At 37.9% G+C, this 17,832-nt stretch overlaps 1 protein-coding gene across 7 annotated transcripts in view; it reads right to left on the bottom strand.

Annotated features, from left to right (window-relative positions):
• Positions 1–1,647: 1,647 nt before the first annotated feature.
• Positions 1,648–17,832, bottom strand: part of mob3a (MOB kinase activator 3A) — a 24,640-nt gene continuing 8,455 nt past the window's right edge. For 2 of the 7 annotated variants that reach the window (XM_048614233.1, XM_048614234.1), the window contains exons 2-4: positions 11,868–12,406; positions 9,730–9,932; positions 1,648–3,192 (exon numbers count right to left, since the gene is read on the bottom strand). In XM_048614233.1, the coding sequence (XP_048470190.1) occupies positions 3,163–3,192; positions 9,730–9,932; positions 11,868–12,285 (651 nt within the window). In that variant the 5' untranslated portion in view covers positions 12,286–12,406 and the 3' untranslated portion in view covers positions 1,648–3,162. Of the gene's footprint in view, positions 3,193–9,729; positions 9,933–11,867; positions 12,407–13,675; positions 13,696–13,920; positions 14,153–15,133; positions 15,186–17,832 lie in introns of those variants that run through there. The other 5 variants (XM_048614238.1, XM_048614239.1, XM_048614235.1 and 2 more) reach the window with 4 other exon arrangements.

Raw genomic sequence — 17,832 nt, 5'->3', positions numbered from 1 at the left:
CTGGTCAAAACTCTATTTTAACAGACAGGTATTAGAAAATTAACTGACATTCTAATTTGTTGTCTAATTTTGATTCCCTTTGTCATTCTGTGGCAGGTATTATAACTGCAAAGATTTTTCAAGGTACAAGTTCTAGGAATGCAACTGTGTTCAGTGATATTTGAGTTCACTGTTATTAATACAGAAACACTAGGTATATAGAATATACAGAATCACAATTGGCAGGGTCTTGAGCTGTGGCTTCTTCTGCCAGGTCTGGGATAAGAAGGTGGTACTCCTCTGCATCACTCTGTCCACCAGGGCCTTCAGGTTCCTGTCTGTAAGCTGTGAAACCAATTTCCCCTTATGTGCCACTGTCAAGCTACTTGAAACATACAGGGCAGCTCCAGACCGATAGCACTTGATCAGGTGCATAAGGGCTTTTTAAAGGCACTAGCATCAGGAATCCTGTGATATCCCAGCAGCAGCAAGTACTTCCGCCGTCGCTGAGTGGGAAAATATGAGTCAGACACCATGGGAACACAGTTAATAAGGTAAGTTTGGGGCAATAAAGAAATCCTCCATGAAACACGTTAAAAAATTACACTGATAGTAGGAACTGCATTACACTAAGCTGATTTTTAGTGAGCTTTAGCCACTCATTTTCTACCATGTTTCATGTGCCATCTGCTGGAAAAATATGAAATTACAACAGAACACCGGATTAATGTCGGGGATAACAAGGCGTAGAGCTGGATGAACACAGCAGGCCAAGCAGCTTCAGAGGAGCAGGAAAGCTGATGTTTCAGGCCTAGACCCTTCTTCAGAAAATCACCGGATTAATGTCAGTGCATTTGTTTCAAAAAGGAAGAGGTGAAACTAGAAAGAGAATGACAAATGACAGGACAAATGGCAGAATCACAGAATGTGACAGCATTGATCAGGCCACTCGGCTCAATGAGCTGATGCCTGTGTTTCATGAGTCCACACATTTTTATTCATTGTTTTTCTCTCATTGTAAGGATAATTGCTACATTCTATGTAACACTTTGAACATTATACACATTTCAATATTGATAAGTTGTCCATGGATTTGTCAATGTTTTCCTCTCTTGTGCATTAGTTGATCCAATGGAAGGTTCAGGCAGATAAGGTGATCATGGGACTAATCTTTATCTCAGGAGTGGAATTGTTGAGTAATGAAAATTGCAGCATAGCATTTAACATCTCATTTTTACCACAAAACTGGCCATGAGCATTTAGTGGAAACCTTGAAATTAATGTCCCTTGTTATTCCATGAATAAGCTAATTACGTCAATGAATCTTTGTTGCATTTTTAAACTATCGATGGGAGGAGTATATGTCGCACAAACTCTGCTGACTGGTACTTAGTATTGAACAGTCTAGTCGGTGATTCATGAAGGGACCATTGGAGGCTATTCAGTGCCAAGTACAGTGAGTGTTCCTCCACATTTCTTAAGAATTGAACTTCCCTTTCTAATGCCTGGAACTCCGACAGTATCCGTCCTCCCTCAATTCCTTTCTTACCCTCAAAAATGCAGATGTTCCATGTTTCTGATTGGTGATGCACTTTCACCATTAACTTAGCTCTGGCAGCTAATCCATTATATTTAAATAATGCCCAATTAAAGAAAACGGACTTCCAATCATGTCATAAGACAAGCAGTGGGTTTACTGTGCCCAATACGAGGGGCTGCATAAAAATTTATCCCAAGAGACGGGTGGCTGCTGGAACCACATTGAGAATTGTTCTAAAGGGACAATAAAGCAGAAATGTCTTGAATCACAGCAGTTATTGCATTCCTCTGAATTAATAAAACATTTTCTTACAGCTTGGTTTGGAATGAGCAACATTCATTGGAACTGATCCCTGGTAATTAACACAATGAACAGTTAGCATACTCCTGCTCCTAAATTCTATTTCCTACATATTTTACAAACATAACAGCTTATGAAATCCAGAGGTTCTAACGTAATCTAACCTATGTTATGATTAATATTCTGTTGTGCGCTCATTCCCACAAAAACAATGCATTCCTTTGAGCTCACGGTAAAAATCACCGGAAAGAACATACAACAGTTAGAATTTGAGAAAGAAAAATTTAAAATGCAAATGTTTCAACAATATGACATTAATCTGAAAGCAAAATCTCTTAGAATTAAGTGCAAAGAAAACTATTCAAATAATTCAGACTGTAAGAGATTTAATCACATCATGAAATGTATGAAGCCAAATAGATAAAATATAAGATATAAAATATAACAATTTAAAGAGAATTTCTTTACACCACAGGTGCCCCCAGAAACTAGGAAAACTGTATTGTATTCTAGTATTTATGAACAGTCAAGCTTTAAACAAGAAATACTAGTTTAAAAAAGTATATCATTCATTTTTAAATAGATTTTTTAAAAAAAACAAGCAATTTTCTTGTTCGGTGATATTCGACGTACCATACATTTACAGATTTTCTTGTCTGCGAGCCAGCATTGCTGATCGTACTATGAGATTGTACCATCACAGGTCAATTCTTTTATAAAGAACTTTTGGGAGTCCTGATTAAACCAATTGTTTAGGATATTCAGAGAAGTGAAATCTGCATGGAATATTGCAAATTGCTTCTGCCAAAGGTTTTCTGGCACCAGCCAGACCCTTTCATTACATCAGCACATGAATTGTGCAAGTAAATAAATTGAAATATTCATTTCTAAAAGGCATGAAAAAAGACTTGCATTATCTCGTTTCAATAGTGCCTCATCATTTCTCATACATTCAAATTCGCTTCACTCGCAAATAACTACAAAAAAATTAATAAATCTTTATATCCAGCAGAATAATTAAAATAGAAAAGCTATAATTTTCTCTTCATTTTGTGCATCAATACAACTACAATATCAAGCAACTTAGAGTAGTTATAAAATTTAAGCAATTAACTGCTCCAGGTAGCTGCTTCACCTTATAGAATTTTCTGCAAACATTACAGTTTTCTATTGATGTAGAAAATTCCATGTTAGGAATTTGTATCTTTCACATTTAAACATCAGTAAATAATTATTTGACACAGGAGAGAGTTTTCTTTCAAGTGGATTTCTTTTGTGTAAGAAAATCCATTTCAATAAGTGAATGAAACAGTTTCTTCAATAACTGGTCAGCAGATCCTTTCTCAATGGCACATTTGCATAGTCATCTCCTTCTGTTAAAGAAACAAAAGTTTTTTTCAGTGGGTAGTGATAGCCTTGTAACATTAATGTAACTCTTTTGGACCATGGAATATTTTCCAGAGACGGGAGTTGAATCCCAGATTATTTTTTTTTTTTTTTTAAAGACATTTTACCCTTAAAGGGCACAAAGGAAGAAACCATTTCAATGGGCAGAGAGTGAAACAATACAATTAGTTTTGGATTCCTGTTGCAAAGTGTTGGCACAGGCATATTGGGATGTATGACCATAAGACCAAAACATAAAGGAGCAGAATTAGGCCACTCAGCCCATCAAGTCCACTCCACCCATCAAGTCCACTCCACCATTCAATCATGGCTGATATGTTTCTCAAGCTCGTTCTCTAGACTTCTCCCTGTAACCCTTGATCCCCTTACTAATCAGAAACCTATCCATCTGTTGTGATACGCTCTATGACTTGGCTGCCACAGCCTTCTGTGGCAATTAGCTCCACAGATTAACGACCCTCAGGCTGAAGAACTTCCTCATCTCAGATCCAGTGAGTCATCCCTTCACTCTGAGGTTATGCCCTCGGGTCCTGGTCTCTCCTACTAGTGGAAACATCTTCTCCATGTCTATTGTATCCAAGTCTCTCAGTATTCTGTAAGTCTCGATCAGATCCCTCTCAACCTTCTAAACTGCATTGAATACAGACCCAGAGTCCTCAATCGCTCATCCTATGACAAGCACTTCATCCCCGGGATCATTCTTCTAAACATCCTTTGGACTCCCTTCATGACCAGTACATCCATCCACAGACAGGAGACCAAAAACTGCTCACAATATTCCAAATGCAGTCTGACCAGAGCCTTGTACAGCCTCAGCAGTACATTCCTGCTCTTGCATTCTAGCCCTCTTGAAATGAATGCTAACATTACATTTGCCTTCATAACTGTCAACTGAACCTGTATGTTAACCTTAAGAGAATACTGAACTAGGACTCCCAAGTCCCTTTGTGCTTCAGATTTCCAAAGCCTTTCCCCATTTAGAAAATAGTCTACACTTTGAGTCTTCCCAGCAAAGTGCATAACCTCACATTTTCCCATATTGTAATCCATCTGCCACATATTTTCCCACTCTCCTAGCCTGGCCAAGTCCTTCTGCGGCCTCCCCACCTCCTCACTACCCATCCATCCACTTATCTTTGCATCATCTGCAAATTTAGCAACAATGTTCTCAGTTTCTTTGTCCAGTCAGGTAATATTTAACATGAATAGCTGTGGTCCCAACACTGAACCCTGTGGAACTCCACTAGTCACTGGCTGCCATCTTGAAAAAGGCCCCTTTATCCCCACTGTCTGCCTTCTGCCAGTCAGCCAATCGTCTGTCCATGCCAGTACCTTGCCCCTAACACCATGGGCTCTCATTTTATTTAGCAACCTCTTGTGCAGCACCTAGTCAAAGGAAATCCAAACAGACGACATCCGCTCGCTTTCTTTGACTAAGTTGCTTGTCACCTCCTTAAAGAATTCTAACAGATTGGTCAAGTATGATCTCCTTTTGATGAAGTCATGCTGACTCATCCCTAGTTTACCATGTACTTCCAAGCATTCCACAATCTCATTCTTAATAATGGACTCTAAAATCTTACTGGCCTAAAATTTTCTGTCTCTGCCTCCCTGTCTTCTTAAACAGGGATGTTAAATTAGCGATTTTTCCAGTCCTCTAGGACCCTCCCTGACTCCAGTGATTCCTGAAAGATCACCACCCAATGCCAATACAATCTCCTCACCTTTCTCCTTCAGAACCTGGGGGTGTAGTCCATTCAATCTGGGTGATTTATCCACCTTCAGACCTTTTAGCTTCCCTAGCACTTTATCCTTAATGATAGCCATTACACTACCTGCATATTTCATCTTCTTCCCTCTATTGCTTTTTTAGTTGTTCTATGCTGGTTTTTAAAGGCTTCGCAATTCTCTGGCTTCCCACTCATCTTCACCATATTGTATGTTTTTTTGTTTGCTTTTATGCTAACCCTGACTTCCCTTGTCAGCCTTATTGTCCTCCCCTTAGTATTTTTCTTCTTCTTGGAGATGAATTTCTGCTGCGCCTCCCAAAATACCTGCAGAAACTCTTGCTATTACTGCTCCACAGTGTTAACTGCTCGGCTCCCCTTCTAAACAATTCTTGCCAGCTCCTCCCTCGTGACTTTGTAGTTACCTTTACTCAATTGTAATACAGTGACATCAGATTCAAACTTCTCTCTCTCTCAAACTGCAGTGTAAATTCTGTCATATTATGGTCACTGGACCCTAGGGGTTCCTTCACCTTAAACTCCCCAATCAAGTCTGCCTCGTTACATATCACCCAAATCCAGAATTATTGTCCCCTTGTGGCTCTACTACAAGTTGCTCCAAAAAAACACCATCTCATAGACATTCCACAAATTCCTTTCCTTGGGATCCACTATCAACCTGATTTTCCCAGTCCACCTGCATATTGAAGTTCCCCATGATTAATGTAATAGTGCCTTTCTTACATACCTTTTCTTTCTATCTCCTGATTTATTTTCTGCACCATATGAAGACTACTGCTAGGTGGCCAGTGCATAACTCTCGCCAATGTCTTTTTTCCTTTGGGGTTCCTCAACTCGACCCACACAGATTCTACACCTTCTGAGCCTACATTGCTTCTTGCTATAAATTTAATCTCACTTTTTACAAACAAGGCAACCTCACCGTCCACCCATCTTGCCCTTCTGCCTGTCCTTTCAATAGGTTGGGTATCTTCGGATATTTAGTCCTGATCCCCTTGGACCCACAAATGGCCTAAAGACAACCATGGTTCTTTAGTAAAGCAGAAACAGAATTAAGACTTTCTCAATCATTTGTGAAATGCTTTCTCATATGATTTAGTGTTTTGAAAACCAATTACAACAAAGAAAAATAATGTCTAAGTAGCAATTTCCGAAGTTTTTTTGGTTGAGGTTAATAGAATGTACCAGCAGAGCTGCACCAAGGAATTCTGGCTTTCTTTTTTGCTGCATGATTCACCCAATGAAACAAGAGGAACTGGTCTTATTGAAATAATAATTATTAAGGTATGATCGCTGTGAAATTATTCACAGTATAGCCTGGTTCATAGAACTGTTACTAGAAAGCTGTCAAGTAAGAAGACAGGTACAGAATGACACAGGTAGGGGCACTTATGGACAATTAAAGTCAAATTCGGCCAGCTGGCAAAAAGAAAACACAATGCGTTATAGTTTTTACCTTAAGGTCAACTAACCTCAGTGATCAGTGGGAAAACTATCAGATGCAATTCTGACGGTCAGAATTAATATGCATTTGGATAGGCAGGGATTAATCAAGAACAGTCCACATGGTTTTGTTAAGAGGAAGTCATGTCTGACCAATGTGATTTACTTTTTTGAAAAGGTGACCAGGTGTGTTGATGAGGGCAATGCATTTGAATTTGATGTAATCTATTTGGAATTCAGCAAGGTTTTTAATAAGATCCTGCATGGGAGAATTAGAGCAGGAGTAAGAACCCACAGGATCCAAGAAAATTTGGCTAATTGGATCCAGAACTGGCTGAGTGGCAGGAAGCAGAGGGTAATAGTCAAAGGGTGTTTTTGTGCCTGGAAACTCATGTCCAGTGGAGCTCTGCAGGGATCAGTATTGAGTTCCTTGCTGTTTGTGGCATATATAAATGATTTAGACTTGAATGTAGTCGGGTTGATCAGTAAGTTTGTTGATGATAAGAAAATTATTGGCGTGGTAAATAGTGGAGGATAGCCTTATATTACAGGAGGATATACAGGAGGCTGAACAGTGACAAATGGAATTCAATCTGGATAAACATGAGATGATACATTTGGGCAGGACAAATAAATTAAGGGAACACATGATGAATGGTTGTACTCTTGGAAGAACAAAGGATCAGAGGGACCTTAGTGCGCACGTCCACCAGTCCCTTAAGGTAGCACGACAGAAAAATAAAAAGGTTAAGAGGGTATATGGGATACTTATACTGAGGCACAGAATTTAAGAGCAGTGAGGATATGCTGGAATGTATAAACTGCTAGGCCACAGCTAGAGACCTGTGTGCATTATAGGAGGGATGTGTTTCCACTGGAGAAGGTGCAGAGGAGATTTACCAGGATGTTGTCTAGGCTGGAGAGTTTTAGGTATGAAGAGAAATTGGATAGACTGTTGTTGGCTTTTTTGGAGTGGAAGACATGATTGAGATGTATAAAATTATGACAGGCATAGATAGGGTCAGCAGGAAGGAACCTTTTCCCTTGGTGAAGAGATCAATGACGAGAGGGCATAGATTTAAGGTAGAGCACAGGAGGTTTACAGAGAAATATGTTAAGAAATGTGGTTTCACCGAGGGGGTGGTGGGAATCTAGAACTCTCTGCATGTAAGAGTGGTAGAGTCAGAAACCCTCATAACATTTAGGTAGTATTTAGATGTGTGCTTATGATGCCAAGGCATACAAGGCTATGGGCCAAGTGTTGGGAAATAATGCAGGAATAGTTGGGTGGTTGCTTTTGATCAGCACAGAATTGATAGAAAAAGGCCCTTTAACCTGTAATACCCTTATCAACACTCAAGAAAGGAAATTGCAGCTGTAAGTTGACGGTATAGTATGGCCATATTTTACAGAGGCAGTTTTTAACAAAGTTTGGACAAGAAGTATTTTAATCTACAGATTTAGTGTTCAGTGGTCATCTCACCATTGGAATTTTAATTAACAATTCTTTCAACGCCTGGTACACAAAATATTCCTAGTAAAAAAATCAGAGAATAAGTCCTGGCCAGCAATTTACTGTTAACGAAACTTATAATTAGCTGACTAGATAAATTAGAAAATCTGTCATTTGGATCTGAACAACAAACTTAAATTCTGGAATAAATATACATACTTCAAAATTTAAATCAATTCCATTGCTAATTCAGCTCTGGCAGAATCATTATTTTCTATGTCACAATAGTAGAACTCCTACTACAAAACAATAGCAGTAATCTGTAGCAAGGCATATCTTTAGCAGAAAGTATCATTTCTCAACAGAAATAATTAAAACTTCGTGTATCCCTCTTCTTTCAGTGTTGAACCATCCTTATTCCCAGCATGTCCTTAATTTAAAGTATACGCATTGTGCTTGCGAATGTAATTCTGGAGGCTTCATAGTTACTAAAAATACTTTGCAAATCATTAAAAGGTCCAATGAAACATACTAAATCTCTATTTAATTTGGTTTTATGCAGCACCATTCTATTGCTTCAAAGTATTCATGCAAAGAGACTTGCAAGCCTATCATTTGATTATAGAGGGTATTCACCCATGCTATTTATAGCAAGTTATCCTCCTTAATCTTTTATACAATGCACCTATGTTTAAAAATGGAACTGGCTTCAGTGACATCCAGAGCTTTAATCAATAATTTTAGTAAATTTTAAGACATCCTAGTTTTGCTTCTTCATGAGGTTACACAGAGTCTGAAGCACAGAAAGACTATTCCACATAACAGATCCATGTCAGTGTTTATCTTCTACACAAGCTTCTGCCCAATCTTACTTGAATTAACCCCATCAACATATATTCCTATTTCTATTTCCGCTGCATGTGTGTTTGGCTTCTGCTTAAATGTTTCCACTAAAAGAACTCATTATTATAGCGAGTTCCACATTCTTCCAACCCCATGAGTAAAGAAACTTTTCACAAATCCCCTCCTGGATTTATTAGTGACTATTCAATACTCACGAACTCTGTTATGTATATGGTTCCAAGAATGCGATGAAATTCGATTTGGCTGACTAATATGTTGTTGCACTGTGTTCTCCAAATATTTTTAGAATTTATAAAATTCAGTGCTCTAATTTTTCAGTATTTAGGAGTTAGTGCATATTGTAATTTGTCATTGAGTTGAAAAGAGCCAGAAGGCTACTGCAGAAACCTGGATCTCCAACTGGTTGAACCAGTGAGGTACATTATGTATCAAAGGTGTGGTTAGGCTGGTGGTAACCTGTACATTTTATGCAAATATTTGCTGCTCCCCACACGTTTATGAGGAGATTTTAATTCTTGCCATCTGAGTCATTCAAACATGTCTAGTGATCAATACTAGTTTATACTTGTAGTGCCCTCAACATAACATGTTCCAAGAGTGTTAGCAAACAGAATTTGACACCGAGTCACATTTGGAGACATTAGGATTGATGGTTTCATGAATGAAACCTGGATAAATGCAATCAAAAAACCCCACTTGACAGATATTAAACAGTTCCAGCACCTGTTTGACCAAAAGTTCAAATACGCCCATGTATAAAGATGAAAAAGCATTTCCAAATCTGCAAACATTAATTAATTGAACTTCAGCTTCCTACCAGCCCCCATGTTGTAGCCTCACTTTTTACAGGAACCACATTATTATCCCCCTATAAACAGCATTATACTGCACTTAAAATTACAATAAAGGAGTGGCTAATAGACCAGAAAGCACTGATCTCAGAAGAAATCTATCAAACAAACCTCATTGTTAAACTTATCTGTAAAGCAACGTACCAGTGGTACTAATTCTTTGTTGTCTATTAGATGGAATTCTGTAACAAAGTAGTAAAAATGCTTGTAACAAGTATTAACATGCGCTTCTGCACCCATAAAGCCAATCCGGTCAAAGTGGTGGATGTAGACGTGGACAAAAACACGGAAAAGGCGAGAAAGGATCTTCTTGCAAGCTTGCAGAAAATTCTTAGGAAAGGGGGTACCTAAGGGAAAAAAATATATAATTTAACATTCTTGCTAGTGTTAAATGGTGCCAAAAGCTCAATTTCTATAGTCTGGACAGGAACTTTACACTGTATTTGAAGTTCGTGATGCAGTTTATGGGTGTATAGTGAACAACAACTGGAAATAAAATGTTAAAACCTGCACTTTTCAGAGTACATTTGCTTGAACCACTGTGCATCAGACCAATCTCTCGCCTAGTATTACATACAACAGAATATTTGTATTGCAGGATTCAAATCTTAAAACATTAGGAGGATTTAAAAAAAAAATCAGTAACAGTACATATCCAATTTTGACAGGGTCAGAAGCAGGTTATAGTCCAATGGAATATTTGAGATCACAGCTTTCGAAGAGCTGCTTCTTCGTCAGGTGAAGTGAAAAGAAGCACACATGATAGGTGTAAGAGTCGAGGTATAAGGGTCTAACCAAAGTAACAGGCAATCTAAAAGTGTACAAACTAATTAAGGCAGAGAGATCACAACAAGTTATCAAGGTGATGGTGTCAAAACAGGACCGTAAGAAAGATTTTACAGATACAGAAGTGTGGTGGGGTGTCATGTAGCTACAGATACAGATACAGATACAGAACAGTATGTTGGGGTCAGCGTGTGATTCTTATACCTATCATGTTATTCCAGTCATTTTTCATAATTATCTCTCTCTGCCTCAATTATTGGATTATAGGTCATCCCTTCACTCACACCGTCTGACACTCCTGATCACCTGCAGACACTTTTTAATCAGCCTGTCACCACTCCACTCAGACCATTTGTATTATCTTTTGATCTCTCTGATTATAAATTCTGTGCCAGTGTGCTTCAATTCACCTGATGAAGGAGCAGCACTCCAAGAGCTTGTGATTTTAAATAACCTGGTGTCATGTGACTTCTGACTCTGTCCACCCCTGTCCAACACTGGCACCTCTCATTCATGGCAATTTTGATAGCGTTTTAGAAATCTGGAATTCCCTACCCAAGTTGGAAGTAAATTCATTGAAATTTTCAAAATAGATTTGTTTTGACAAGAGTAAGGAGGACTGCAGAACCATGAGCTAAGAGGGATCTAACTGAACAATGGAACAGGCTTGAGGCTGAATGCTCTACTCTTGTTTCCTTGTTGATATTTTGCTAATATAGCTATTGTGCACTTTTTGCTTTGTCTCTGTAGTTTATGGTCTACATACCACTTAGTATAGTAATAAATTAAACTCCAGTCTGACAAATGCCAAGGCAATAAAATAAATGATCCCAAACTGTTTGCAGGGCAGCAAACTTTCTGAAAGTTACACTGGATTTAGAATAGGAAACAAGTGATCATAGAACCTCTACCGAGAAAGAGTCCATTTAGCCCATTGAGTCCGCACTGATCCTCTGAAGAGCATCCCACCCAGACTGATACACCCCCCACACCATCGCTGTAATCCTGCACGGGCTTTTTACCATGGCTAACCTACCTAACCTGCACATCCCTGGACACTATGGAGCAATTTTTAGCATAGCCAATCCAACTAACCTATAGACCTTTGAAATATGGGAGGAAACCGGAGTACGCAGAGGAAACCCTTGCAGAACATGCAAACTCAATATTGAAATGGTGCCAAGCCAATCAACATTGAAATATAAAACTTTCGTTCACCAGACATTGTTTCATCAATTGACATGTAGTGTGTAGCTGCCCCCTCTTACATCCCACTACCAATTCAGTTTTGAATGGAATAAATGACTTTTGTGATGTAAAGTGATTGAGCCACTTGATTATCTATCATTTACAAAATATGTATTAAAAAAGGAAGCTTTTTTTAGCTTATTGATAATAGTTGTGGTTTAGTAAGTAGTTCAAAATGACATTTACTCAGAGAACACTGACAAAGAACAAATGAAAAGCAAAACTAGTATTTGATTGTTTCAGCTCACCAACATTGGTTGGAAATATGCTTTCATTGTTCACTTGGGTTTCAATCCAATCCATAAGGAGATTCATATATTGTGGTGCTGACAGTGCAGTAGGCTTTTTGTATTTATTCTCATCTTGCCATCTGTATTCATATCGAGGTCCTCCTGACATTATTGGGCATGTGTCATTTGTGCAGAATTCTGATACAGTTCCATAAATGAGATTAATACGGTTGAAAAAATCTACCACGTGTACAGCAACCCAGTCATTGAGATCCTCATTTGAAGGGAGTTGCACTGCCAATTTCAGATCTAGTCCAGCATTCAGCGATGCTTGTGCCCTTTTGTGCAATTCAAACCTCTGCGTGCCTGGCTCAAATTTACGTTTTGGACGAAAAGTCTTATCTTTATTGAACACCTGTTTCAAGGCCACGGCCATATTAAAATCTCTGTGAAAATTAACAAGAACAAGTCTTCACAATAAGGTTGGCACTCAAAGCAATTATGTTTCTTGCAAGACCAAAATTTGTCTGTTTTGAAGTCGCTTGCATTCAACAAGTCTGTGAAAAATAAAGGAAACAAACTTGAGTCATATTAGAATGTTATTATAATTCATATTACAGTACAATTTAATGTTGCTGTTGACAATGTTATTCATCCCAGTCACAGACACTGAGAATTTAGTTTTTGATATTCTAATTTAGTTTTCATTTTTCTAGCCCTTTCAGGACCTTAAAACAGAAGAACATACAAATCACACTTAGCCTCAGTGGACAAGTGTACTTTACATTTTAGAAAATGATTTATCACTGAAATAACATTAATGACAGAGCTGCTCTTAAATAAATCAAGGTACACAAAGATTAGAACTTGTTTCATTCCCAAGTTCTTAAACTGAACAAAAGCAAACAAGTAGGCCACCACACCTTCAAAATGAATTGGAGAGGATTTACACTCACTGTTGGTACTTTGACGTGATTTCTCACTTGAAGCATAAAACTACATGTAATGCAGACATGCGTGCCAGAGGACTTAGAGGTTACAGAACAACTGAGTTACTACAATGGAGCTAGGCAATTTTCATGTCTTTTCTTCCATTTCATCTCATCTTTTCTGAATACTGGGCTACCATTCAGCAAATGATTTGAGCGGAAATTATACAAAGTATTAGTTAGACTGCAGTTTGAGCACTGACAACAGTTTAGGGCACTGAATTTTCCCAATTCTGTCATCTACAGCTTGGTTCTGAAAAATGTTGGATTAATTAGAAACCAAATATTTTGTTATGTGCATCAAGGGTCTTTTGAAACTTGTTACAAATTATTTTAAAATAGAAAAATAAAAACAATTTATCATATTCCTGAGGTCAGATGCTCACTTTAAATGTTATGGTACATGAGCTATTTACTGACAACTACTGAAAAGCCAAATAGTAGGAGTAAGAATTTTAAACTTCTTTCTTCTGGCAGATCGATTTCTACTTTTACAAATATTATTTTACTTTTGATAATTTTGAGATATCTATTCCTTAAGCAGCAATTGGACGCATTTTTGCACCTTTAATTTTCAGCCTATTGATTTTTTAAAATGATCGCCACTAAATTATAAGCACATCTTAAGAATGTATGGCTTATATGGCTTCAAAGCTGAATCCATTGCAAAGTTCTCCCCAGAACTTTTAAACTTGTAGTCAAACCAGGAATCACCCTTCCCCAGGCTATCAATTTCTTTTTACTGGAACAGCTAGGCTTTTGGTTAACAGCCAACAACAACTTTTTAGAGATGACAAATAGTATTCCCATATTAGAAATAATGCTACAAGCACCTACCTTCTCATGCAAAAACTCACTTCCACCACTGCCAAATTTTTATGATCAATCAAATTTAATTTGAAAACAGCATATTTATGTTTATCACTTTTCTTAAGATTAATTTTATGCCCCTAAACAGAAGTTGTAATAATAAAAGTCAATCAAAAGGATGTAATGAACAGCTCATACACTACACAACTGCTTTTGACAATAGTGTGTGGTCTTCCTGGTTCCTTTATGTTTTATAGCTCTGATTTTCTTACCTAATTATGAGTGATGTAACATGGAGGCACGGAAAATCCAGATACCAGTTTAGCATATTAATCCAGAAAAGTTAGGGAAATTCCCAGTTGAATTGCTTCTGAGAAAATTTCAATTATTTTCTTAAGCAGGCTTAGAGTACACTACTTTCTTCGTTGGCCATATACTCAGCTCAGTCGCTGAGAGAAAGTGGCAGGTGTGACCGATGACTTAGACTTACGAAATCATTTCTATATTGTGGGCAGTTAAAAAGAATACTTTAATTTGAATCTTGTCTAAACAACCAATCATTTCATTTTAATCTACCAGCTAAAGTATCAACAGTCTTGATATACTTAGACACTTGCTTGGCTGAAATACTGCTGAGAGTTTTAGAATCATACATGAGTGATCAGACAAGCTGAAGAAGATATCAACTTAATGACCTCCCTCAGGGATCTGTTCTAGCACCACTCCTTTTTAACCTACATATAAATGACCTAGCTGTGACCAGATTGTGGAGACTACATTCTGGAAGCCAGACTAATGATACAAAACTTACAGCTTAGTGATGCCTGAAATGGCATCTTCAACCAAGTACCACAAAAACTGTGGGCTGTATTTTTCACTTGTGTAATGTTAGTGCTTCTCATGAACTCAGTCCCAGTGGTCAACTTCATAAATATGATGCTCATCCCGTTTACTTGGGTATGACTATCTACTAAAAACAGACTGAAAACTTCAAAGAAGGTTAATCACCAACCATGAAGCTCTGCTGGGAGCGAACGCCCTAACATTCACTTGTGCAAGTTGTTATTAATTTGCATCATATTATGCTTTCACACTTTCATAGTGGATACTAAACTGTACATTCAGTGCATCTTGAGTCAGATATACTATGGTTGCCAGACTTTGCAGGAGCAAATACAAACCATGTCATTAATCCAACTAACTGGTGACCAACACACTTTGCATTCGTGTTAATAAAATGCTTTAAAAGATGGCCGGAATGATATGCTAAGTCTATATATGCTAAATAAATCTTGGCAATAATCTGTGGAAGTGTATAGGCACTACAGCATAGGGATTTCCCTTAAATTACTGAGAAGCTTTTCATGAATCATAAAAGAACGAGGATTCCCCACACTTCCACTGGCTGCAAACAACAGTACTCTCATTACATATCAGTGAAGGAAGACAAAAAAGGGTCATCTTAACCAGATGGTTTTGTTTTACCTCTATTCTTATGAAGTAGGTCAAAAGTGAATCTTTGGCATTTGGGTGGGTACTGCAGTAGGAAGAAAATAAAATCAATGGTACTGGAGAAAGGAATGAGAGTCAAGATATATAATAAGTGCATGCAAAGACAAGAAATTAAAAACCTCTGGATTTGTGTGACCATGTGAGTGTGCATCTGGGGTGGGCACCAAGAGCAAAGATCAACTTATACTTGGGTCATGTTAGCCTTCTAATAAAGCAATATCACTAAGTATGGTAAACCCAGCTCCTTGGCACTATATTTTAATGGAAATTGCATCGTTCCTCCAGTGCTGTGATAGTTATACTTCAGATTTCAGTCCAAATAATTACAGCTAACTTAAACCAGGGATAGGCAATAGAAAGTAGAAACTTGCATTTATACGGCACCTTTTAAAACCTCAGGATGTCCCAAGCTCCTTTACATCTATTTAAATATTTTTAAGATTGCAGTCACTTTTGTTGTTTGGTCAATATGTATGTGGACAGGCTATGTAAAATCAGCAGTGGGAGGAAGAACTGAAGTCAGGAATACAAGTTACTATTTAACAGCCAGCGTAAGAATAGCAAAGCAGATTAAAAAAATGTGTTAAATGAATTAAGATCAGATAAAATTATTTGTACATGCTAACTGAACAAAAAAGTGAGAATTTTAGTGGATAAAGGCTCTATACTACTGATCTTTACACAGTAGCTTATGAGAAAATGGAAAGAAGTATATTAATTGTAGACTACCTAACACAGGATTATAAATGGTACAGAGGAGAACTGAGTTAATAATGAACCATAATAGCCATAATGAACTATAGTAAACCAAGAATACTGATATACCAAGAGGTTGGGAAACAAAGATTAGAATGGAATATAAACAAAGAGTTCTGTTTCACCTTAGATTGCAGACCATCAACTAGAATGCAAAGATCGGCTGATCAAAACAGACAGCAACCATAGGTAATTAATTAAGAACTTTAATGCAAAGTATAGGTACTTTTAAATAAGACTGGATTGTCTTATAAAGGAGTTAGAAGTAGTTGACAGCCCAAAGTTCTTTCTACGCAGGAAATAACAGTTAGTGGGAGGCAAACATTGTTTAAGAAAGGTGAAGGCTGAGTAAGATAGCAGGAGTAATTGAAAACTGAATTGCTACCCTTTGTGACGTATGATCAACTATGCAAATAGAGCTTGTGCCTGACATTAAACTATCTTGTGCCTAATTGACATATGTTTCTGTGAACCACAGATGGAAGGAGGTGGTCTGAACAGAAGTAAAAATATTTTGTTTCAGTTCTATCCAATTCCTAATTTGTCCTGTAGGTCATGGGTTAGAAGGACATGCTCGTTCAATAGCGTAAACAAAGTATTATTGAGGAAAAAGAAATGAACTTAGACATGTACCTGAATATAAAAAGAATTTCCCCTTGTTATGACATTTTTGTGACATCTTCACTGCGTTGTAACAGAGCGGTGAATAACCCCTTGCGACATCACAGCTCTAGGACACACTAGAAACCTCCCAATGTAAACAGTAGACAAAAGCACTTCCAGGTTTAACACAGCACAAATAACATTTCAATGAACCATAGTATAAAGTCAAGGATAGAACTTATCAGAATCAAAACAAGGTCCTAAACCATAAAAACCTGATCATCCCTTAAATCTATCGAATGTCTGTACTCTTCTTTACAAAATTAGTATAATTATCCAAGGAATGACAAGAGACCTCCCCCTGCAGCCCAATCCAAATTTCTTCACTGCTCTCTGAAAGGCATCCATGCATGCTGAGTTATTGGTAACTTAAGAACTCTCATAAAGGGACATTTATCAAGAAGATCAATTATGACGGAGAAGGCAAAATCTGTCTTCACCAAACATTCCCTCATCAATTTTTCAGCTGAAGTTACTGGATTGCAATCTGGAGTAGAAACTGTAACTGTTACTAACCTCTATAATAAAAAGTAAAACAGTGAGGATGCTGGAAATTGGAAATAAAAACTGAAGTGCTAGAGAAACTCAACAGGTCTGACAGCATCTGTGGAAAGATAAAGTGCTGACATTTGGTTCTGAAGTAGAGTTTATATTGGGCTTGAAACATTAACTGTTTCTCTCTCCATAGAAGCTGCCAGACCTTCTGGGTTTCTCCAACACTTTCTGGTAGTGTTATTATCCGCTTTCACACCCACGCACCCAAAAATCAACTGCTCAATACTAAACACCCAATTGCTATAGCTTCGTCAGGAGTTCTGGACTGACAGCAACTTCTAGAGTATGCACATGGCCAAAAGAAATAGGAGCAGGAGTAGATCACACAGCTTGTGAAACCTGCTCTACCATTCAATATGATCATAGCTGGTCTTGGACTTCTACGCCACTTTCGTGCACACTTCCCATACCCCAAGATATTCTGAGACCAAAATTCCGTCTATCTCAGCCTTAAACATGTTCATGAGGTTGTTGACTTGCTTGCCGAGCTGGCTTGTTCTCGTTCAGACGTTTTGTCACCATGCTAGGTGACATCATCAGTGGAACCTCCAATGAAGCAGTGTTCTTCTACTCTGCTTGGTTCGTTATGGTGAGTAGTGTCACTCCTGGTTTTGATCTGTATGGGTTTGTATATGTGGTCCAATTTTACGTGTTTGTTGATTGCATTACGGGTGGAGAACCATGCCTCTAGGAATTCC

Source organism: Rhincodon typus, chromosome 29 (assembly GCF_021869965.1).
Source record: "Rhincodon typus isolate 14 chromosome 29, sRhiTyp1.1, whole genome shotgun sequence".
Taxonomy (NCBI): domain Eukaryota; kingdom Metazoa; phylum Chordata; class Chondrichthyes; order Orectolobiformes; family Rhincodontidae; genus Rhincodon; species Rhincodon typus.
Note: the sequence above shows the minus strand (reverse complement) of the source record. Positions and strands in the feature narration are given on the sequence as shown.